Below are 24819 nucleotides of genomic sequence, written 5' to 3'. Positions count from 1 at the left end.
GTCTTTGGTTTTCGTGAGTATCAAATATAAGGTGATCAGCAGCCTGATTTGCCCGGAGCTAAAGGATTTCTGGGATAAGGGCACATCTGTGATAAAAGGGGAACATCTTAGACGAAGCAGGGCTAGCCCGCTGCCCTGGTTAAGGCCAGGGTGCATTAGGAAGTCTGATGTTAAAGGAGCAAAACCCCAGGCTCCTCCTTGTGTATCCTGTGGCCACGGGCCAAGTCCATCGTGTCAGGGAGGAGTCTCCGTCCTCCACCAGCGTCTCTGCTTCTGAAATCCCGGGGGCTCCTACACCTGCCCAGGGTGACATCTCCATAATCTGCTCCTATGGAGGGCTTGGAATCCACTGAAAGGAGGCAAGGGAATGGTTCCTGGGTTTCAGAATGTTCCAGCCCCATCCTATTGGGGCTGAAACTTCTGTCTCGACAGGTGGCTTCCCCGGGAAATGTGTTAATGACAAGTGGCTCAGGGTTCAGGTCTTACCACTTTAGGTGACAGTAGCCAACTTCCCACCAAGTAGAACTTCCCACCACTTGGCCTTGCCCTTAGTCTATGGTCTGGGTTCCACTTTCTGATGGGAGCTTGAGCTTAGCCTCCCTTCTGGGGGCCAGGAGGGACTGAGAATTCGTCATCTCTTCCAGAAGCTGGAGGACAGGGAGCAGGTGCAGGGTGTGGTGAGGAGGGCAGCAGGTGCAGGGTGTGGTGAGGAGTGCAGCGTGAGAGCGTGGAGCTCCTGCTCCGTGTGTGGCCAGCTTTGTGGCAGCCCCCGATGGGGTTTGTTGTTGTTGTTGTTTATTTATTTTTGAGAGACAGAGAGAACATGCAAGCAGGGCAGGGGCTGAGAGAGAGAGAGAGAGAGAGAGAGAGAGAGAGAGAGAGAGAGAGAGACTCCCAAGCAGACTCTGCACTGTCAGCTCAGAGCCCAACACGGGACTCAGACACAAACTGTGAGATCGTGACCTAAGCCAAAATCAAGAGTCGAGTGCTTAACCCACTGAGCCCCCAGGCGCCCCTTGATGGTTCAGAGGACCCACGTAGAGGGACAAAATCTCTCCTCAAATAATGTCTACTCAACAGTATTCACTACCGACACACAGGGTCAAGGCCTTCCAAGCTCCAGGCTCTGGCGCTTGGGGTTTGGTGAAGCCCGAGGAGGGGGCCACCCAGTGTGTCTGGTGGGGAAAGGCAAGGTCAAACAGATGGTAGACCTACTGGGGTCAGAGAAGGACCGAGAACCTGAGACTTGGGGTCTGCTGGCCGGGGGCAACGGCATCACCTGAGAGCTCGTCGGACATTCTCAGGCCTGGCACGGACCTACCGGAATCTGCATTTGAGCCAGACCCCGGGGGAGTCTTGAGTACATTCAGGGCAGAGGCCTGGACTCCGAACCCTCCCAGAGTCTCCTGTAGAGCATCTCCAGACAAGGTGTTTTCTTGCCTGTCCCTGGCCGCGTCCCTGGCTCTGCCGGTTGCCATAAATGCTACCGCACCCCCTGGAGCCAGTCCAGTTCCTAGTGCCGAGAGGTTCATGCAGCCACGCAGGGTGGCGAAAGGAAAGCCAGAAGCAGGAGAGAGCGGCTGGGCGGAGGGGAGCAGCTGGGGGGGCGCAGCAGCTGGGAGGGGCAGCAGCTGGGGGGGCAGCCGGGGCTGGCTAAGCAGGTGCTCACCTGGGCCACCGGGCCAAACCAACAGACCTGCGCTGCCCATGGGCTCCCAGCCAGGCTCTGCGAATTACACAGGTGTGAGGGAGGGGGGCCCAGCTGCTCCTTAGCCCCCTCCCTTTTTCCAGAGAGCAGCAAACCTCTTCCAAGTGTCTTATTAGCAAACATCCCAATATAGCACCCACGGCTGCCGGAGGCTTTACGGCCATTTTTATTAGCCCTGCCTCGAGGCTCCGCAGAGATGGAGCGGGGATTCTTAACAGTTGCCCCAGCAGTGCGGGGGCATGACCCTGAACTTGGAGAGTAAGCAGGTGTTTGAGGGAGGGAGAGAAAAGGTCTGGGCCTCAGGGGCTCTGCAGCCAATCAGGGAAGCATGGCAGATGGGCGAACAGTAAAACTTTATTACTTCCCACTTGAGATCTTTCCAGCAGGGATGGCACAGAGCGGAGCTGAGGCCGGAGCCGAGCTAATCAGATTGCAGGGGGGAAGAGGGGGGTGTAACCTACTTGTGAGAAGCAAGTATCTCCCAGCTCCTTAGAAGCCCCCTTTCCATGCAAACAATGGTTACACAAATGAAAAGGTTCTCTCCTCTCTTCATTAAAGCAAAGCCTCAAAGGACTCGCTACCTGAATCTTCTCCATTAGCCCAGAATGAGGCACTGTGTATATAAATGAAGACATCTGAATTACAAAATGCTTTTTAAATAGGATGGATTATAAAAGTTGGGTCCTGACAAATCTTCCTATTCAATTGGTGAGTTTTGGCAAGAGACCTGAGGCCACAGGCTCCTGGTCCTCCCCCCACCCCACCCCCACCCCCTGCTGCCTCCCCTCCCTCCTTCCTTTCTGGGTCCAGTTCAGGGAGGGTGTCCGTTTCACTGCATTTGGCCTTATGGTCCAGTGGATGGAAGCCCCCGGGGAAGGTTGGAAGTTGGAAAGGGACCCTCCAAGCTCCCTGTGATAAGGTCACTCACTGTGATAAGGCAAGGTAGGGAGGGGATGGCCTCGGGCAGCGATGGCTGGCAAGAATGACAGGTGGACAGGTTGCGGGCAGCGCAGAATGGGCAGAGTGGAGAGAAGGAAATGGCCAGGTGTCTGTCACCTGCCCTGTAACCCCCCCCACCTGAGAGAAGATTAGAGCAAGAGAGGGTCAGAAGCACCCACACAAATGCCATGAGCACTTTTCTCCAAGAAAACCAATTTACCGGAAATCCTAGAAAATGTGATTTACAGTAACAGAGAGCACATCACCGGTTGCCTGAGGTTGGGCGGCCAGGGGATTACAAACAGACTCGAGGAAAGTTGGGAGGGCGGTGATGCTTCTGCTCCTTATCTTGATCGTGGGAATGGTTTCAGCGGTGTCCAATTATGTCAAAAGCCATCAAATGCGTAACCTTTGTGCAATTTATTGCTTGTCAATTATACCACAATAAATCATTTAAAAATTTTTTAATGTTTATTTATTTTTGAGAGAGACAGAGCACGAGCCAGGGGAGGGACAGACAGAGACGGAGACATAGAATCCGAATCAAGCTTTAAGCTGTCAGCACAGAGCCCGACGTGGGGCTTGAGCCCATGAACCATGAGATCATGACCTGATTCAAAGTTGGATGTTTAACCGACCGAGCCACCCAGGCACCCCTATACCACAATCAATCTATAAACGAAAACATATTTTTTAAGAGGCACTGATCTCTGGAGACCTGTAGAATAGGGATGACCTAACTTAACACACTACCCCTAAGACGGGGCCAGGTGAGATTGATGTTTGTCCTGATGACCTTGATCTTAGGGCAGCTTAATAAATGCCCAGCTCACTCTTCTGAGAAGCAGGGAGGCATATGCACAGACTGAATAAAAGGATGTTGTTACAATGTTGCTCTTGAGCAATACTCAACGCAGCAAGCCATGCCTGGGGTCTGGTAGGCACTTAATAATTTGTTTAAACATTTAATCATTTGGGGCACCTGGGTGGCTCATTTGCTTAAGCATCCTACTCTTGATCTCTACTCAGGCGATGATCTCACGGTTCGTGAGTTCGAGGCCCGCATCAGGCTCTGTGCGGACAGTGCTGAGCCTGCCTGGGATTCTCTGTCTTTCTCTCCGCCCCTCCCCTGCTTGCTCTTTCTCTCAAATAAATAATAAACTTTAAAAACTATAACCATTTCATAGTGGAGGGGGAAGAATCCGACAAGTGCCTACTGCCCACCAGGCTCTGCTCTAAGGGTACTTGGGTCCAGTTCATTCATTCAGGCTTCCTTCCGCTATGGGCCAAAGTCCCTCCCTCGCCGAATCACATGATTCCCCAATGATACAGGACGGAAAACTCAAAGATGCATTCGGCTTCCTCCCAGTCCTACCCCTTGTTCCAAGTCCACTACCTCCATTCTGTGCGAATCTAGGATGCTTCCCAGCAGAGAGACGAAGCGCGCCAAGGAGAGGCCAGCGGAGGCTGTGAAGTCGGGTCAGGTGTGGAGAATGTGAGCACAACTCATTCAGGGAGCCTCAGTCAGCGGAATTAAGGGGCCCACTGGAAGCTGGAGGAAGGGAATTTAGGAATATAAAAGGCCATCCTGTTCCTCCCAGCAGGGAGGAAGCAGATGGCTTTCATTACCTGGAGAGTGATAGGGCTCAGAATAGAAATCTGCTGCAAAGCAGTGGAGACGAATTCCGCCAACAGAAAGCTCAGAGTCACGTGCCAGTGGGTAAGGGACGATCCGAGGAGCAGCGAGGTGGGGGGGTGGGGAGCGGCGGGGCCCAAAGACAATTCTTCAGCTTGGTTTCCAGTCATGGCACCCACCTGCTTACTCTCCGACCTTCGTCCTGTTACCTCTTAGGTGGGTGCCTCAGTTTCCTCATCTGTACAATGGAGATAAGAAGATGATTATTGCTCTAGAGTATATTGGGGCATACTTTATGTACTGCATTATAACAAGGTCCCATCAAGGATTTAGTAAACTGCGGGGAAATTCCTCTCAGGAGAAAATCAGCCTGTAATCCCACAAGACAGGTGTTATCAGACCCATTTATCAGATGGAGACATCCAAGCTCAGGGAAACTGAACAACTTTGTCCAACCTCACACAGCTAGTCAGGTGCAGAGCCCTGACTAAATCCAGGGCACCTCGCTTCTGGCCTGGACTGCTTCTGCTGCCTTCATCCATGCAGTGGATCCTCCCTGAGCATCCACGCATGGCCAGGCTCATATAGGAGTTTATATGCCTCCCTGGGAGGGAAGAGAAATAGCAACAATGTAGTGTTTTGTGGACAGGTAGGTGCTCCCAGACATGCAGCCCTGCAGAGGGGGAGAGGCACTTTGCACAGGGAGGCAGGCAGTCAGAGCAGCCTGCCTGGCAGAGGTGGCATTGGATGTGGAACCTAAAGATTGCTGTACGTAGTGATTCTAGTCCATCGGTCTTGCACGCCATCAGCTCTGAGCTAAACCCAACTCTTTGATGGGGTGAGATCACAGGTGGGGAAACTGAGACTCACCTGCTGGGCTTTGGCAGATGGCTAGAGTCTTTCCATGTGGACGAGAAAGAAAGAGAGGTCCAAGCAGAAGGAACAGCCCAGGCAAAGGCAGGGGGAGCAGGGACCAAGTCCATGGCATCTCTGTATCGTGCCCTCTGCCCCTGGGCTCAGCACGGGGCATGACACGCCGTGGGTGCACATACTCATGCTTGTGCTCGGCTGGTGGAGACCCCAGTGAGCAGCCCTCACATGGCCTAACCGGAGCTATGGGCCCCCTGGGGACGTTCAGGGGGCCCTCAGCTATCTGTGTGCCCGCTTTCTCAAAAACACAATTATGTGGCTTTTGGAGCTGCTGTCAGTGTGGGTAAACTCCAGCCGCTAAACTGCATTACACTGATTTTGCCAGAAACCTTTGCAGTTATTAATAGTTTATTGATTGGAGCACAATGCTGATGAGAGCTGGTCTTCTCACCCCAGCCCCCTCGGGGCCCCACTCTCTGTGCAGGGCCTTTCATCCAGCCTGCAGATCAATGCCGCTCAGATCTGGGGAGAGGGCCTCTCTGGGCGGCTTAATCCACTTTAGGAGGACGGCACTGAGCACACGAGCCCAAATGGGGCATTTGGTCCAAATCAAAGCAGCGCCCTGGAAGGTGGTGGGGTCCTCAGCACAGAAGGAGACAGGCTTCTGTGTGCTTGCTCCAGGCCTTCTGGAGGGCTGCCCACCCACTTACTGAACGTTGACTGAGTACCTACCACGATGGCAAGCACCACACAAGGCCGTGAGACACGCTGGTGAACAACACGGGGGCCTGCCTTCCAGAGCCTACTGTGCGAGGCAGGGGAGGAGGGTGTTCGAGAGTCACAGATGAAGGTCATCATGTTACAGTTTAGACCAGCACTGCTGTATCAGTTAGCTATTGCTGCATAACAAGCCATCCCAAGCCCGGAACTGCTTAAAGCAACAACCATGAATTATTGCTCGTGAGTCTAGGGGTTGGTGAGGCTCACTCCTGAGTGTGACCTTGGTGGGAATGGCTGGGCCAGCTGGGATCTCTTTCCATGTCTCCATGTCCTCTTGTCCACATCCGGGGCCTGTTCTCAGGGAAGAAGCAGGGAAAGGGAGAGAGATTGGGAGCAGGAGGGTGGCTACAGAGAGAGACAGTTCTTTTGAGACTTAGGCTTGGAATTTGCACACCACCACTTCCTACACATACTGTTGCTCAAAACAAGTCATAAGACCAAGAGCAGGGAAAGAGGCTCCACTCCTAGGTAGGAGAATCTACCGAGGCTGTTGGCAAGAGGCATGGATATGACCAGGGCCATCAATGCCCAACCTACCCACCACACCCACCCAGTCCAGGTGGGCGCTAAGAAAGTGAGCGTTCCTTTGTAACTTGAAGGATGCAGCCAGGGGAAGAAAGTGAAGCATCCCCAGGAAAAGAGACTATTGCAAGCAAAAGTGCTGAATCAAATGAGGCACTGGACTAAATGTGCCAGTAAGGGTCACCTCCGAGGGGTCCAGGATGGGATTCTGGGACAGAGAAAGGACAGCAGTGGAAAACCTGGGGAAATTCGGAAAGAGTCTGGACTGAAGGAAATAGCGATGTGCCAGTGGGGGTTTCTTGGTCTGACAGCTGTACTGTGGTCTTGGAAGGGGTCAGCCATGGGGGAGATCGGTGAGGGATATGCGGAATGCCTATTCTCTGTGCAACTTCTGTGTACATCTAAGATGATTCCAAAATTAAGTTTATTTTTTAAGAAGGCACTTGGCACAGGAGAGGAATGGAAAGAAAGCCATCGCCGCTCTAGAGGAGGGCAGGGCTAGGAGGTGGCGGAGATGCCCCAGGAGGCACCACGCTGGTTGGCCAACATAAGGATTCTGGGCTTTATCTTAAGAGCTGAGAGAAGTCTCCCAAGGACTCTAGGTAGAGGAGTGCCACGAATTCCACTTGCATTTGCAAAAATCCGGGTTCCACCTACAGAATGGACCTGAGGAAGATGAGCAAGGGCAGAAAATCCAGTTAGCCAACTGGCCCCCATTCCAGGTGAGGAAAGATGGCAGCCACGAGGATGGAGGGAAGTGGACATAGTTCAGGATGTATTTAGGAGATAGAGCATCCCGGAACTTCATCCAGTCCCCGGCCAACTCCCGGATTGGTTGGGGAGACGGAGGGTGGTGCCCAGGAGCGTGCCTGGGACCGCCTGGCAGAGCTAAGGAGCCCAGGGAAGGAACCCATGAGTCAGGGAAACCGTCTTAGAGAGAAGTGGCTTTGTTCACAAGGCGCTGATCCAGGTGCCCCCAGAGCCATCTTCTGCCACCTGAGCAGGGTCACCCATGAGTCGCCCACACATACCACTTATGTTACTGTCACCTGAGCATGCCATCAGTGTAGCAGTGGCCTAAACACATCTCCTGTGTTGCTGTCACATAAACACATCTGCGTGTATCACCCACGTGGCGGTTCCTGCGCGTTTCCACCTGTGCGCCAACCGTGTCACTAATGTCTTATTGCATCACCTGGGCGGCTGCCAGGGACACGCGTCTCCTGAACCTGTTTCTTTACGGGGCTGTCACCTGAGCATGTCACCAGCACACTTGTCACCTACACAAATCAAGCAAGTCACCCCTTTAACTGATACCTATGGGTGTCACCTAAATATGTCACTCTAGGCCACTGTGACTCAGCACCGGTGCCCGGGTAGAGGGGCTGTTTTTTCAGTCTAGCTAGTTGCAAACAAAAGAAGTAGCTCCCGAGGGGAGACGGTGGCCCACTGTTCCCATTGACACGGTGCTCCGCTGAGCACGCTGAGCACGGGAGGGCGGGGAGGAAGACAGCCTCTTCCCCACAAAGTTTCCCTTATGAAAAGCTCCCCTTCTCTCGGTCTTTTTATGACAGTCGGTAGACCAGATGTCAACTTCTGCGTATTCTATGTAAATGAAGGTGTTTGTTTATGCTAATGCCTGCTGCCTCCCGCTCTGAGCCAGCAGCGGGGAACCCAGGTGCAGGGGAGTGGGGGGGTGCCGGGAGGTGGGGGACGCTGAGTCAGGCAGGAACGGGGCAGCAGACATGAGGGAACCAAGAGTGAATCTGAGGTTAGACTGCACAGCAGAAGCAGACCGGAGGGGGCAGCTTCACCGAGTGGGGTGGAAATGTGTCCACGAGTGGGTGGGAACCAAGAGCTGGGATGAAGGGACCCCTTTTTCTTGGGGTGGAAGGGTGGGACCCACACTCAGAGCCTGTGCGCTTAACCACCGGCCTCTCCTTCCCCCGCCAGGGCCTCTCTGACCAGACTGTGGGGCCCATTTGGTGGGTAGGGCGCCATGCTTGGCATTTCCTAGGGCTTCCGTGGCCATGACCGTGAGCTTCTCCCTGTGTTGTGCTGCAGCGTGGGGCCCTCTGAGACAGAGACCCCACTTCCTCTGAGGTGTAGCCCTAAGAGGCTGTCCTTTGGCCGCATGATTAGGCCCAGAGAAGGCTGAACTTGCAGAGAAGAACCCCGGGGTCCCTGATGCAGCGACGGGGTGGCCTCCAGGCCACAGCTCCCTCCGGGGGGCCTCAGGCAGAAGCAGCTTCTTTGTGCTCAGAGAGGCTCCCCCTTTTCCACCCGCCTGGCAGTGCTCCTCAGCTTCCTGGCCCCCTTGTCCCCCAGGGACAGTGGCTCCTTAGAGATGAGAAGTTTGCTGTGTTCCTTCTCAAGCCCCCAAGGCTGGGCGCGAAGGGACAGCAAGGCAATGTGGGAAGAGAAATCCAAACTCCCATCCTGGCTCTTATCAGCCATATTGGGGGAGGGTATCTGTGCCCCCTCTGGAGGCTCAATTTCCATGCTTATGAGACAGGGGTAGTGATGCTCTGTGGGGGCTGAGTCACTTGACACTCTGGGGCACAGAGCCACCCACTGGTCATACTCAGGGCCTCCCGCTGTGGGCACTGTTACCATCCGCAGCTCAGGGAGGCGCAGGTGTAACTCCGGCTGAACACACAGCCCCCCACCTTCACCTCCTGAAGAATAAAACAGGGCCTGGCATGCAGTCGGTGCTCCATAAACGTGGCCGCTCCCCCGGCATAGCACACGAGCATGAGGTCGATCCAGAAGTGGTTGTTGATCTGAGGCTGAACGGTGGGGTTTGGGGCTTGCTTTGGGGGGCTGTGCCTTCCAGCCCCGGAACAGTGGGGCCTCACCCTGTGCCTCTGCCTTCCCCCAGGCTGCCCGAGGTCCGCATCTCAGACAACGGTCCCTACGAGTGCCACGTGGGCATCTATGACCGTGCCACGAGAGAGAAGGTGGTCCTGGCATCAGGCAACATCTTCCTCAACGTCATGGGTGAGTACAGGGCCCCGGGGTCAGGGCCCCGGTGTGGAACGCTGTGTGCGTGCATGTGGGCGTGTACACCGACGGGCTGTCCTTGGAACCACCTGCTGAAAGTCTGCTGGGGGACAGCGATCCCCCTTCTTTCCCACTCCTGCCTCGAGGGACAGGAGACTGGCGCTGCCGAGGTGTGACTGGTGTGGCCTTACCACCCAAGGATTTCCTCTCAGGAGCCTCTTCTCCCACCTGCAGTGATGCACCCTGACCTCAGGGAGGCAGCGCTGTGCCTCGTCCCCGGGGTCCTCATGGCCAGGGCACTTTGGAGGGGCTCTGACACCGTTGACTGGGGCAAACGAGGGACTGAAGGAGGAATGAGGGCTTCCCTGAGGGGTGGCAGACCTCAGTGTCCCCCTCTGTAAGGCAGGGGTGGGATGCAGGCCAGATGGGTCATTCGTGGACCCACAGCTCCGGGCCCTGGGACCCCGTGAGAGCACAGGGAGGAAGGTGCCGGGCACTGTGGGGGGACCCATGGGAGCACCTTTCCAGGCTGAAGACAAGAGCCACGTTCATAGAAGTGTCCATGGGGACAGTGCAGTGGAGGCGGTTCCACCCCTCCCCCCAGGGACAGGACAGTCTGGAGCCTCCCTGGGGGAGGTGACACACACCTGCTATAGAGAGTGGTTCCGACCCTGGACCTTTCCCAGGGCATTGAAGCATCAAGTGATCAGCGAGACAGTGGGTGCCAGGACTGGATGTCAGGGTGTCCTGGGTTCTGACCTTGTGGCAACATGCAGATACTAATGCCACAGTCTGTCTCTGGCTGGCTGTGTCCGCCACCCCGGCCTTGGTTTCTCCCCTTGTGAAACAAGGGCTTTTCTCCAGGGGTCTCAGGAGCCCCTGCTGGTGCTGACGTTCTCCGATCTTGCTGCCAGAATTCTAGAGACGAGGCCCTGACTCCAGTCTCCAGTGCTCTCTGGTTTTCTTATCAAATGATATTTACCAGGGAAACAAAGCCTGCATTGCTCAGGCAATCAGTGACAGCACAAAGGCCCTTGGAAAGCCACTGCTTCTGAGGAAATTGAAAACCTCCAAAGGCCAGACCTCTAGAGGGACATTGATTCCCGCAGTGGCGGCACATGGTGTGTTCTGGCTTCCTGGGGGATGGGCCGTGGCAGGGGCTTGGTGATACCAAGAAAACCTCCCCTTGCAGTTTGTCCGATCCCTGAAGGAAGCTTCTAGGTGCCTGGCCCCGGGGCCGTCGCCCCAGGGAATCTGGGGAAGAACAAAAGTCACTCTGCACCATCAAGGGGCTCCCAGGCTGATGAGGGACGTGCATGTAACCATTTATTGATCAGATATTTATTGAGGACCTACTATGTGCTGGGTGACAGACACGCTCCTTCAACAGGACGAGGTCCTTGGGGCATTGTATCAGTGCACAATGCAAGCATGAAACATGCATTGGTGCAGGAGAGAGACAGCTGGGGACAGTGCTAAGTCCTGGGAAGGGACTCAAGCAGGTAACGGGATAAAGAGCAGCTGTAGGCAGGCAGCTGGTATAGGGAGAGGCTGGGGGAGGGCCCCTCGCAGCCGGCTGGGCTGCCATTTAGTCCTCACAGCCCACCCGAGGGTAGCTACTAGTATTCTTAGCCCCATTCTGCATATACAGATATGGAGGCACAGAGAAGGCAGGCAACTTGCCTGCAGCCACACAGCCAGGATCCCAGACTTCCTGTGATAGCAGCTCAGTGCAGGGGCCAGAAACCAGGCATCTGCACTCCCACACCAGCTTTTGCACCCCTGAAAGCAGGTGCAGACACTCCAGCTGAGGCTTCTCTCGATGTGAGCAAGGACAGCATTTTCAAAAGCCACCTCCTCCAAGAGGCCCGCGCTCCTCATTCATTCACCAGAGCTCCCAGAGCAGGTATACTCCCCCTCTCTGGCCTCAGTTTCCTCCTCTACACAGTGAGGACGTGTAACCAGATGGTCCTAAGCGCCTCCCAGCTCTGACATTCGTGAGTCCGTTACCCCGCCCGCTAGGCCAGCACCTTAGGCACAGAGCAAACTCGTGGGGCCGACCAGAACCACTTGCCTGATGGTCGTGGCGGAGCGAGGCGCTGTGCTCCCGGCCCACACGGCTCCTCTCTCTGCCTGCGGCACACTGTCTGGGCAGCAGGAGGCCGTGAACCTCCGGGCTTCTCCCAATGGAAAGCGGCAGCCTTCTGGGATGGGACAGACAGCTGATGGGATCCCAGTTACTGAGCCAGAGGCTGAAGGCTGTCAGAGGGGGGAGGGGATGGGGGAGGGGCAGGACCACCCATCAGAAAGGTCAGAAAGGCTCTGACCTCTGGAAATTCAGGGTGTTCCCTGGGCAGGATTATTACTGAAATAGCACTTAGCCATCTTGGTCAGTCCTCTGACTGACCCACCGCTCAGAGGTCCTTGTGCTTGTCAGTGGTCACCCCTGCCCAGCTGTCCCCCGATGCGGCGGGCACTCCCATGCCGGCTAAGCCTGCCTGGCCTGTGGCGGACAGTGCGTCAGCTCCTGGCTTCCTGCGCATTTTCTTACGGAATCCTGGCCACCGCCCTGGGAGCCAGGAGATCTTCTAATCCCTTTCTTTACACAAGTTTAGGACACGCAGGTTTCGAGCTGAATCCCAGATCCATCATTGTGTTTGTTAGCCTCCTTGGGCCTCAGTTTCCCATCTCTGAAATAGGGATAAGAGTGGCTACCCTCCAGAGTGGGTGTCAGGTTGTTTTACCTAAATAAAGTTTGCAAAGCACCCAGTCTAGGTGAGGCAGCCAAGAGGTTCACGAGGTGGGACGTCAGTGTCTTTAGTGTCACTGGCCTGCCGCTCTTGGCCCCAGCGCCCCTAGAAGTCACGTCCATGATCCGTGACTCCAAGGAGCCTCAAGCCAGACATGTTTGCAGGTTTGTTCGCCAAGTCCCTGCAAAGGGACCCAGGTCTGCCCCTTTCCGGGAGCGGCAGGACAGCTGGTCCCTACCTACCTGTCCTCCTTGCCTCTTCCCCGAAGGCCTGGGGGAGGAGCCAGGACCTACCCCAACCTTGATAACATAGCCACACCTCCCACTGGGCCGGCTCTGCTACTTCTAAAGTGCTTTCAATGGAGCCACTTTGCCTGATCCTGAGAACAGGCCCTCAGGTCGGGATTACTATCATCTCCAATCCACAGATGGAAACTGAGGCTGGGGAGGGGAAAGGATTTGCCCAGGGCCTGCAGCTGTGGCTGTCCCCCTCCCAGAGCACTAAGAATGTGCTCACTGTGGCTCACCAAGGTTGGGAAGGTCAGGGGCAGGCTGAGAGAGACGGGGTGTGTGGTAGGAGGGGGGTGGTACTGAGTGTGAGAACTTCTCCCTGGGGGTCAGCTCCGGGGCTCCAGTGGCCGCGTCAGCCTGTGAGGCAGAAACCGCACTGAGCTGGTCACCCAGACCCAGGCTGGGAGAAGGAAGTGGCCAGGCCAAGGTCGGGCCATTAAATGAGATGATCCCCAGAACAGTGTTCCGAGCCCAGCACCTGGCACATTCCGAGTGCTCAATACATAGTATCTCTCACAACAAACATCAACATCAGGCACAATAAGGGGCTGCTGGGCGGCTCAGTCGGTTAAGTGTCCGACGTCAGCCAATTCAGGTCATGATCTCGCGGTTCTTGAGTTCAAGCCCCACATTGGGCTCTGTGCTCACAGCTTGGGGCCTGGAGCCTGGAGCCTGCTTCAGATTCAGTGTCTCCCTCTCTCTCTGCCCCTCCCCCACTCACACTCTGTCTCTCTCTGCCTCTCAAAAATAAATAAAAACAGTAAAAAAAATTTTAAACATCAGGCACAACTAGAAAGACTTGAAGATCATGTGCCTCCTCTTCTTCCTCCTTGACCCGCCCCTTTAAATATATTTCAGGGCAAGTTCCAAACACTACCATCTGCTCACTGTCCTGGCCCATCTGTGACATGCCGTAGACCCTTTCTGGCCACACACGGGCACACAAGCACACACACCAAGACTCTCCCTTCAAGCAGGTTGGAGGCCATTGAGAGCTGGGTCCCCTTTCTGCACGAAGGGGCCCTAAGGATCATGGCAGCCAACGGTGGGGCGAGAGAGCCCCCTCCTCAGTTTGGGGGTCCAAGGGAAGCATCCTAGGACGGGGGCGGGGGAGGGAGACGAGCCGCAGAGCACCTTGCGCGGCCACACGCGCATCAAAAGCTCAGAGCACTTGTGCCGGGAAGCCGGCACCCAGTCTGCCGCTGCATCTAGCACATTCTGTCACGCCGCTTCCACAGGCCTCGGGGTGCAGATCAAAATGCGAGAATGGCTGTAATTTCATGCCTATAACATCCCGGCTATGTGGTGGGAAAAGACATTTGGAAGCCCCGTGGGTGACACCGAGGGTTCGTGCCGCACACAGTCATTAAAATGTTTTTATCCGAGCTGCAGATAAATTGTAAGCCAATTTGAAAGTTGCGTGCTGGGCCCCAGGAACGCATTATACACAGTCACAGAAGGATTGCAGCCGCGGTTCTTGGGGGTGCAGGTGATGCGGGGGAGCATGTTAGGGTGCGATGTTACAATCAATTAAATGTGAGCCCGGACACCCCCGCCCCCAACCGCACCAACGCCGGCTCTCACGTTCCCAGCAGACCGGGAGGCCGGGTGTCTCCCTCACCCTCGCCGTGCAGGGCGGCCACCCTTTGGACCCGCGGCTAATAATGAAGGCCGCTTTCCATCAAACACAGATGTGTGTGAGTGTCCAACCCACGGTCAGCTGTGTGACCTGTGACCTTCACGAGGGTCCTCGGAGGCGGCACGGACACCCCCCCTTCACAGATGAGGGAAGGAGGCTCGGAGAGTTTCCGGGGCTCACCCATGTGAGTGGGAGAGTCGGGGTTCCACTGGGCTGCCCAGGATGAGAGCTGGAGAGCCTGGCAGCCACTCTGAGCTCCCAAGGGACATGTCCCCACCTTTGACATAACGGCTATTAGTAACACAAATGTCAAGGAGGCAGGGCGGGGTGCAGGGCTGAGACAGTGGGGGCTCCAGGAAACTGAGCCTGGACCAGGAGCACTGGACACTCAAAAATTCAGATGGTTCCGATGCCCCACACCCCACAGATGCTTCTCATCCCCTGCTGCCCAGGGCCCCTCACTACTCAGACCCTCTGCACGGAGCACGGACTTGGAGTCTGGCCCACCTGGGTCCACATCCTGGTCAGCATCTGCTTATGACACGAACAGTCCAGTACTGAAAAAAACAACATCAGAATTTTTTTTAATGTTTATTTTTGAGAGAGAGAGACAGAGTACAAGCAGGCGAGGGGCAGAGAGAGAGGGAGACACAGAATCAGAAGGAGGCTCCCGGCTCTGAGCTACTGGTCAGCACAGAGCCCGACTGGGGCTCAAACCCACGAACCGTGAAATCATGACCTGAGCCAAAGCCGGACGCTTAACTGACTGAGCCACCTAAGTGGGCTGTTTCAAACAGGGGGGTCAAGCTCCGAGAAGGTGAAGCCCGAGCGTGAGGACTGGCCTCTGCCCCAGGCCAAGCTCAGGTCTGGGCGCTGAGCACACAGAGTAAAGCAAGGAAAGTCTTTGCCCCATCGAATTTAGGTGCCATCAAGGGAGACGGATTGCTAGTGATGCAGGTGCAGGTGCAGACCCTGAGGCCTGGGAGCAGTTGGGTCCCCAGGGATGCTGGTAACAAATGACCACACGGGGGACGGGGGCGGCTGAAAGCCACATAAATACACAGAAATTCTGACCTAGCTCTGGAGGCCAGAAACGTGAAATCAGGGCATTGGCAGGGCCGTGCTTCCTCAGAAAGCTCTAGGGAAGGGTCCTCCTTGCCTCCTCCAGCCCCTCCTGGTGGCTGGCAGTCGCTGGCCCTCCTGGACTTGTAGATGCGTCCCTCCATTCTCGGCCTGCGTCCTCCTCCATGGGTCTGTGTCTCGGTGTCCGAGTTCTCCTCTTCTAAAGACGCCAGGCCCACCCCAAGGCAGTATGACCTGCTTTTACCTTGGTTAGGTCTACAAAGATCCTATTCCAAGTAAGACCCCGTCCACAGGCACAGGGGTTAGGGTTTCACCACATCTTTTTCAGGGACAATTTGACCCCAGAGTAACTGAGCCAGGAGAGGGCAGGGCAGAGGACACGCCCTCTGACTCTGAAGCCCACACTCTCTTCCAACCACGTGGGTCACCTTCACGGAGAATCTACGACTAGGCCACGCACTGCGCTAAGGCCTTCATAGCCTAACTTATCACATCATCTCGGGAGCTCCGCGAGATGGCTACTGCCCTTTGTTTGCCAGGTGAGGAGACAGATGGGCACATCACTTGCCAGGAACCCCGTAGCCAGTGGCCATGGAAGGGCAAGGGCATCCTGCACACACACCCACTCTGCCCTACGAGAAGTCGTAACGTCCTGATAAGCATTCATAAAGTGTTCTGCCTCGGGACCCCGTCTCTCTTCTGCAGGCGTCCGGTGAGGTGGGCGGATAAAGGTGGGGTTTGGGCAGCCAAGGCCACCATGGTACCAACCACACTAGATGCCTTCCAAACCCCGGGGCCAGGGGACACCGGCCCCACCCCGGGGAACTGTTGTTAATGAACTTTGCATAGCTTGCCTTTTATTTATTTATTTTTTGGTATGTGTTACTGAAGTTTTTAAAAAAATACTTAATGTTTATGTATTTTTGAGAAAGAGAGACAGAGCATGAGCAGGGGAGGGGTGGAGAGAAAAGGAGACACAGATCTGAAGCAGGCTCCAGGCTCTGAGCTGTCAGCACAGAGCCTGACGCGAGGCTTGAACCCACGAACCGTGAGACCATGACCTGAGCTGAAGTTAAATGCTTCACCGACTGAGCCCTCCAGGTGCCACTTGACTGAATGTTTACTAAGTGCATCTGGTGTGCGTTTTTCTTGCTTATTTTAAAACATGTTTTATTGAGCTATCATTCACATGACATATAACTCACTCATTTAAAGTATATAATTTAATGGGTTTTAGCACAGTCACCGAGTCGTGCGAACACTTTTAGTCATGTAACCAGTTTTAGAAGGTTTGCACTGCCCCCAGGAGAAACGCCGCTACCCACCAGCAACCACTCTCCCTCCCCCGCCCCTCGCCCTGGTCCTTGGCAACCACTAATCTACTCGCTCCGTACGTGGATCGGACACCTTCTAGACATGGGGTCATACACCGCGTGGTCTTTGTCAGTCTTGGGACTTGTTATGCTTTGTATAAGGTTTTCGAGCTTCGTCCTTATTGGAGCACACAGTAGGAGCTCCTTCCTCTTGAGGGCTGAATGGTCCTCCACTGTGTGACCCATGACATTCACCACTGGAGGGACCTTTCCACGTTCCAGCTGTGGATGTTGACGTGCGGGTTTTTGTGTGTACGGATAGTTTCCAGGTCTCTTGGGGGTGTGGACCCAGGCATGGAATTCCTGGATCGAGTGGTAACTCTGTGCATAACCTTTGAGGGCCCGGCAGACAGCTGTGCCTTTGACTTCCCTCCAGTGGCACAGGGTCCCCATCTCCAATCCTCACCTGTGTTCAAGACCCGTTTTCTTGATGGAGGCCGTCCTAGCGCACGTGAAGCGCTTCTCAACTCGGTGCGATGGGCGTTGCCCTGATGGCTCCTGACATGGGTCCGTGGGTCTGTGGGTCCCCGTGTCACGTGCTCTGTTAGCCTTCGGAGATGTGCTTTGCAGAAACACCTTCAGATCGTTTGCGCGTGTCAACCAGACTATTGGCTTGCCATCATTTCGCTGCAAGAATTCTTTATTTCAGATGCAAGGGCCATATCCGATGTAACATCTGTGTACATTTTCCCCTTTTGTGTGTTACCTTTCCCCTTTCTTGCTGGCGACCTTGGAAGGATGAAAGGTTTTCGTGGGGATGAAGTTCACCCCATCTATCCATTTTCTGTTGCTTGTGCTCTGGGCCTCCTAGCTGAGGGGGCTCTGTCCGACCCAAGGTCACAGTTTGCTCCTGCTTTTCTTCCAAGAGTTTTACTAATTTAAACTCTTAAGTTTAGGTTTACGATCTATTTCGCGTGAATCTTCGCACGTGCTCCAGAGGAGATGTGGCCTCCGTCAATTGCGTGCGGGTGTCCAGTTGTCCCCGCACCGCTTTGGGACACGCTCTTCTTTCTCCACTGACTTGTGTTGGCGTCCTTGCCAAGAATCAATTGACTATAAATGGGAGGGTATATTTCTGGTTCTATTCCATCGACCCTTATGTCTATCCTTACATACTTCTGATGCTTTCTAAAGCCCTCTGGCTATCTCCAGTCTGGCTCTGTTGCTCCCCGGCTGTGTGATTTGGGGCAGTGGGTCCCCAGGAAGTCCTCCTGGGGCCGGTTCCTCGAGCTTTCCTGTGGCATGTGACAGGAGACTCACCCTGGGCTGGCCCGTGCTCCCAGAGGAAAGGAGACTGCAACATGCTGTGTGTGATGGGGCTGAGCTCACTCGCATGAGGCCAGGCCAGAGCCTAGGATCTCTAGAGGCCTGGAGCTCTGCTTTCTAAGACCAGATGCTTGAACCCTGCTCTCGGGACACCCAGCCCCATGCTCCTCTCTGGAAAAAGGAGCACACTCCCAGGACCAATAATTGGAGTGTCAAGGACCTCTCTTGACCTGGGAAGGAGAAATGTCCATGGCTCCAAAGGTGATGGGGGGATCTGAGCCTGCACCCCTCAAAGGCCTGGTGTTGCTGCCGTAGGCCTGAGCAAAGAGAAGAAACGCAGCTCGCTCGCTCTCTCTCTGAAGGATGCTAGCAGAAAAGCAAGCGGCAGTTTGCAGAATCCATCTCCCGCACATGGGAAGGCTGCCCCCACGTGCGGGAGAGCCATGGGGAGATGTGTGTCTCCCAGGCAGATCCAACTCATGTTGGGAGTATATGGCCGTTCAGGGGACAGCTGAGGTCAATGGAGGGGGCCTGCTGGTCTGAGAATCCTTGGGGGACCCCAAGCAGGGTAGCTGAAGGCGAGACTCAGAGCTGCTATGCAGCCCTCCGCATAGCCCGCAATGCCTGCTGGGTGGGAAATGATCGGCTCATTCCTTGTCTTGGAGCCTGAGCGAGGAGCTGCCTGCTGGGCTCACACTAATTACATGAACTGGCCTCAGGCCACTGCAGTGGCCACAGGCTCCAGGGAGCAAGGCTGCAGTGAGAAGGAGGAGGAGGAGAAGGAGGAGGTGTGGGATCCAAGCCAGAGCCTCAGAGGAGTTTGGGGTGCTGGGAGGGGTGCAAGCCCAAACCTCCACCTCCCACCCCAGAAGCCCCCAGGATCCTGAGGACCAGCCCTGGGCACTCTTGTCTCCCAAGCAAATGTCCCTCCAGGCAGAGACCCCCTTCCAGGCTCCCTCCCCTCTCCACCCCCATTCTCATCCATGCTGGATGAGTGACAGCGAGTGACCAAAATCCTCCAAATTGAAACCAGGAGAAGGCTGGGTGGTCCCCAATGAAGAACCAGCCCCCCTCTATTCAAGTAGGTTGACTGAACACAGCGTTTGCTCCCTTGGAGAACCAAGGAGTATTTAAGGGGACGGACCTGAGATTCGGCCATAGATTTTAAACCCAGTTCTGCAACTACCGATAATAAAGGCAGCAAATGTTTATTGAGCATTTACCGTACGCCAGGCACAGTTCCGCCCCGCACCTGCTAACTCATTTAATTGTCCTAACAACCCTCTAAGGAGGGCCCGCTGTCACCTTCCGCAGTTTACAAGTGTGAAAGCAGAGACCCTAACAAACATGCCCGAAGGCACAGGCCAAGTAAAGGTTGAACTTGATCCAGCCCCAGGCAGGCTGACTCCAGAACCCTTGGCTGAGCCACCGTGCTACAACGGCAACTTGTTCATTTCTTCTCCTGAGCCTCAGTTTCCCGGTCTGCTAAATGGGGTTACAGTAGTACCTCCCTGCTTGGGGCATGAAATGTAAAGGTCCATGTCCCAGGCTCACGGTGAGTCCCCTGAAAAGGACTATTGTTCTTACTTTTGACCCATGTTGTCTTCACCTCCCCCCTGTAAGTGTCAGGCGGACCAGGGAGTGGGGTCAGAGCCGCAGGAAGTGACGCCAGGCCGTGACGACTGTGGGACCCACGCACGCACTGGTGGAGGAGGGCAGGAAAACAGAGTCACAGCCGTGGTCCAGTCCCACTGCCTCCCCAGCCTCGCTGTGACATGTCCTCTCCAAGCCTGCGTTACCTCTTCTGGAAACGGGAGCAGTGAAGGTCACTGCCCCACAGGGTGTTGTGAGGGGTAGACGAGGTGGTGGATACGGATGGCACTTGGCAGGGCGGGCAGCCCCGGGGGTGAGACGGCCCCGGCCAGCTCGGGGCTTGGGCCGTGAGGTTGGAAAGTTCTGAGGCATTTCCGGACAGAAGCTGCAGGACTTGGGGACCAACTGGAAAGCTGGGAACAGATGTGGAGGGTACAGCAGGACCCGGCACTGGCTGCAGATGGTTCCTGAGAAGTCGCTGATGAGACCTGCGGTCTTGCTTAGCAGACGGTGACCACAGGAAATGGGCCGGAGGGTGGAGAAGCCAGGGCCGCGCCGCCCTGCTGGCTGGAGCTTCTGAGGGGAAAGGTCAAGGGGCCCCAGGGGCCTGAGACAGCTGGCCGGGCTCGGCTGCTGGAGCGGGGCCGCGGCCCAGAGGCCCGGGGGCCGGGGCGGCCGGGGTCTTCCGAGATGGACGTCAGAGCATGTTCAGAGACTGCAGCACAGCCATCTTGAGGGCCTCAGCCTGGCCAGGGAGCTGGAGAAAGGTTGCTCACCCCGCCCACCTGCCCGCTGGCCTGCAGCTAACTCAGGTCCCCGGCTGAGAGCCAGTTCAGAAAGGGGCCAGACAGATGGGTTTGGGGCTCAGAGGAGCACTTTGGAGCTAACGGAGTCGTCTACCAAGGACGGTCACTTCCCAGCGTCAGCCCCAGAGGCCCGAGCCTGATGACCGCCTCCTGGACAGGCTTCTAGAATCCTCCATCCCTCCCTCACTCAACACGGCCCTGCAAAGGAGGCGTGCCCTTGACTGCAGCCCACTGTGCACTCAGCAACAGGCCGGGCACATTCTATCACGCACTGCCCCGCCGCTAGTCTCCCCACCCCAGACAGGCCTCATGCTGCCTCGGTTACCATGGGCACTCCACACTGCTCAGAGAGGGCAGGGAACCTCCCCAGTGTCCCACAGCACTGAGTGGGCCGGGATTTGAGCTCAGATCTGCTGGAAGGAGAAGCCCCGATTTTCCCACTACTCGGGGCTGCCGGGAAGATGGAGGGACGCCACTCCTCTCTGTGCGTGGGGCAGGAGGGCTGCCACAGGGCCTGGGTCACATGGCCTCTCAACAGAGACAGCATGGAGTATCTGGGCTGCACCGTCAGCTGCTCCTCCCAGCCGTCTGGGAAGTCAGATCAGAACCCCCATTTTACAGAAGAGAAAACGGAGTCTGCTGATACAGGGAAACCTAGAGCATGAACCCAACGTTCTCTGACTTCTTCCTCTGTGGGGGCCTGTGGCCCTGAGCTGGGGTAGAGACAAGGGCTCTGAAGTGCATGCTGGGTGTGATTTGGAAAGCTGCATGACCTCTCTGATCTGTGACCCAGGCTGGAAGGAGCAGACAGCTTAGTCAAGCGGCCCGTCCTTAGGGCCAGGGAGCTGACGTGACCGGGCTTTCTCTGATGGAAACAGACCGTTGGCCCATTCATTCCTTACACATACATGTCCTGCTTCACCCAGTATTATAAGCACCCACTATGTGCCTGCTTTGGGGGAGCGACTGAGTGAGAGAGACTCATGTTCATGGAGGTCAGCCAGATCATTCAAGAATACAGGACAATTTTGCAGCCGCAGTATGCCACACTTTCCCCAGCATATTACATATATTACTTCCTTTAGTCTTCACTACTTGAGGAGCTAGGTACTTGTAGTATTCCCATTTTGATAATGAGGGAACAGGCCCAGAGAGGTTAAGCAACCTACCCAAGGTCACACAGCAAGCAAGTGGCAGAGCTTTTTGTTATTCAAACCCAGACTCCCTGCAGCCTCTCCCAGAATGGCCCACTGTGCCATCTTGAGCCAAATTGTAGATATTCACCTGCTCCCTGAACCATCCAGGCAGGTGGCTGCCACCCCCTGAGGCCCTCACCAGCTCCCCAGACCTTCGGTGTCTCACAGACCAGGAGGCTCAGTTCTCCTTCTGGGTCATCTCTCTCCACCTACGACCTGCCCGTCTCGGCTCCAGCCCTGCCCCCCAGTCCCCCCTCCCCCGGAGCAGGCCCGCAGGTGCCTCATGAAACCTTGACAGGTGTTAGGTCAGTACGATGTTTTATCCCCTCCCTCCACCCCCAGGAGCGGGATTTAGTGCCTCCGGCAGAAGGTAAACTTCCCGTCCTGGGGACAGGCCCTTTAATTACAAGTGATATGTGGCCGTTGAAACTTCGGCGCCTCCGGCCCAGTGATTTAAGGAGCAGGCATGAGTGTGAGGGTGCAGGTGTGAACAGAGCTATACTGGAGCTGGGAAAGAGGGCAGGGCCGCTGCGGGGGGAAGGAGCCAGCCCCGGAGCAGGGTCTGCTGCCTGTCGACAGACATTCCTGGGGAGAGGGATCGAATCCCACCATGCACAGAAGGGGAAACTGAGACCAGCGCCACAGGCTGCTTTACCCCGGGAGTCAGTGGTCCTGCCTCTGCTGCCGGCTTGCAGGAAACTGGACTCAGTTTCCCCATCTGTTACCTGAGGAGGCAGGGTTGCCTCATGTGCTCCCCAGGAGTGATACCCTTAAAAACAAATAAATCCCAATAATCACAAGAATCTTCACAGCAGAAGCTAGCCCTGACCAAGGGCTTATACTACGTGCCAGGCACATTCTCATGTTTGGTTCTCACGGGTGCCAGTGGGAGAGCAGTTGTCCATATCCCTATTTCAAAGACCAGGAGCCCAAGGCTCCAAGAGAGCCCACATTGAGTGAGTGACAAATGGAGACTCAGCCCCTGTCTCTGCGTCCAGAGCAGAGCCCTGGTGCCAGGGATGTGTGCCCCGGGCAGCCACGGGAGCCACACGGGCCTAGGATTTGAGAGCAGGAGTTGGGGTAGAGAAGGTATCTCTGGGAATGATGCCTCCAGCCACGCCCTCCCAGCTGATTCTCCTGTGGACCACAGGCCCATCAGAGGAGAGACCCCAGCCCCTGAGGACCCCCATCAGGGAGGGACTGGCCGGCAGAGCAGTTCATGCCTCACACCCAGCTGGTCAGGACTGCCCCCTCCTCTCTAATCTCGAACCCTCCCTGCTGTGGCTTCTGTGCTGATCTGAGCCGCAGACTTCCCCTGGGACCTAGTCCGGCCCCGTGCCTGCGTCACAGAGGAAACGGGTGCCCTGCGGGAAAGCCCACGGCCTGTGAGACTCGGTGCCAGGCGGTGCATGCAGGGCCGTGAGCCTGGGCAGAGGGCTTAAGCCAGACTCAGTACGAAAGGCAGCCCTGGTCCGTGCCGACTGACCAGCAGCAGACCGCACCGCCTTCCATCTCCGTACAAGGAGATAACCGCCCCTACTTCCTGGGCTTCCTGAGACTCTAATGTATTAAAGCATTCAGCGTGGAACCTGTCCCCAGAGTGGTCCCAGGTGAGTGAAGATGATGGTCAAGTGCCCTCCCCACCCCTCGCTCCCACCCACTGTGTGCCTGGGGACCCTGGGGGCCCCCAACTCCAGGCACAGGATTATGCACTGAGCAAATCCTCCCCCCAATTACCCTTGCAAACGTCAACTCATCCTGCACTCGCTGAGAACGGCCCCATGCCCCCCATACCCCAGCGCCCCCAGTCAACAGAATGAACAAATGTCCCCAGAGTGAGGGGCTCTCAGGCCGGTGGCCAGAGTGAGTGGTGTAGGCAAAGGCCAGCCGTTGGTCCGGGCCAGTGATAGAGGCTGGCCGGTGGAAGTATGGTCTCACTGGTACCAGGCATCCTGCAAAGCGTCACAAACATGAGCTCAGTTCATCCTCACGATGGCCCCATGACTCCCAGGTGCTGTGAGCAGGCACTATGGCAATCCCTGTTCTACAGATTCGAGAACCAAGGTGGGAAGGAACCTGGTGGGGGACGAGGTTAGAGGGCTGGGAGATGAATAGGGGGCCAAGGCCCCGCCCATGGGGCCCTGGTGAGGCCACGCGAGCTGCATCTGAGACCTCCCCCCACCCAAGTCGAGTTCCTCCATCCCAGCCAAGAGCTGATCCCATTGGGAATGAAGCGTGGCTCTGTCTCCCTGAGCTCTTTAAAAACACAATCCAACGGGTGTGCGACAAAGCAGGTGCAGGCCAATGTTCATCTAGCCCTGGGCAGCGAGTGTAGGCCTGTCTGGTATACAATTATTTGAATGTCTATCGCAAAATGTTGGGGAGAAAAAATGCACAGTCCCCATCCCAAATGCCCCGTCTCCACGGCTCCCCCGCTCCTCTCTCTCCTTGTCTCCCCCGCCCCACCCCCCCCAACTTCCTTTATGAGAAGCAAGTGGCGAGAATGATTTACCTGACTCAGGAAATCAATCCCGAGATGCTGAGAGAGCAGGAAGTCTCGGGCGCAGAGGCCTCTGGGAAATCGCTGGAATAGAGGGCTCCAAGCTGGGGGCGCGGGGCTGGGGCCTTGCTGGGGGCTTGGCTGGGGGTGGCCCCTGCTCAGGTCTTCAGTCCCCACCAGCACCCGGCAAGCGTCACCCTTGCTCTATGGGTGAGGCCAGGAAGCTAGCAAGTGCCTAAGGAGGATGGTGACCTCAGGCCAGGTGCCCTCGGCCTGGGTAGGGAAGGCCAAGGGTGAGCCCTCTTCTAAGCCTCAAAACACAAAGGCCCCAGTGCTTTGGGGTTCAGTTCTGCTGGAAAGGACAGAGGTTTTTCTGGGGGGAAGCAGAGGGGGGATCCCAGGCTTGTTCTCTGCTCTCTGGTGAGTGTGGGGGTGGGGGAGAAAACTACAGAGCAGGCTAAACTTGAACTTGAGCAGAAAGAACTTGAGCTGGGTGCCTCTGCCCCTGGCCAGATCTTAAACGTGATTCCCCACCAGCCAGGGCCTCCCCAGGCTTCTGGAGGCTTCCGAAGGCGTTTTTCATACAGCTGCAAATCTGGCACCTGGTGAAATCACCCATGTGTGTCATATATACCTCTGGGATACATAGAAAACATCCTCCAAATAGCCAGCCTTGCTGCTACTTAAAACGGATTCATGTCACACCCCATAGATTTCATCTCTGCGGAAACGGCACCTATCATGGGCCCGTACACATTTGCTCTATTGCCACATAAACGACAATGGCGGGGCTCTCACGGTGGCTGCAGAGAGGCAGCTGGGCAGGCTGCCCCCAACCAGGAGACGCCCGGCAGGGGGAGGGTCC

The 24819-nt window shown here is 56.0% G+C and overlaps 1 protein-coding gene across 1 annotated transcript in view; it reads left to right on the top strand.

Annotated features, from left to right (window-relative positions):
- The window catches only part of IGSF21 (immunoglobin superfamily member 21), a gene marked incomplete at its 5' end in the record, with an annotated part of 228532 nt that overhangs the window by 182379 nt on the left and 21334 nt on the right, over nt 1-24819 (top strand). The window contains one exon of the mRNA XM_029945894.1: nt 9337-9455. Within this exon, the coding sequence (XP_029801754.1) occupies nt 9337-9455 (119 nt within the window). The remainder of the gene's footprint in view (nt 1-9336; nt 9456-24819) is intronic.

Source organism: Suricata suricatta, chromosome 8, assembly GCF_006229205.1.
Source record: "Suricata suricatta isolate VVHF042 chromosome 8, meerkat_22Aug2017_6uvM2_HiC, whole genome shotgun sequence".
Taxonomy (NCBI): domain Eukaryota; kingdom Metazoa; phylum Chordata; class Mammalia; order Carnivora; family Herpestidae; genus Suricata; species Suricata suricatta.
This window is presented reverse-complemented; position numbering and strand designations above follow the sequence as displayed.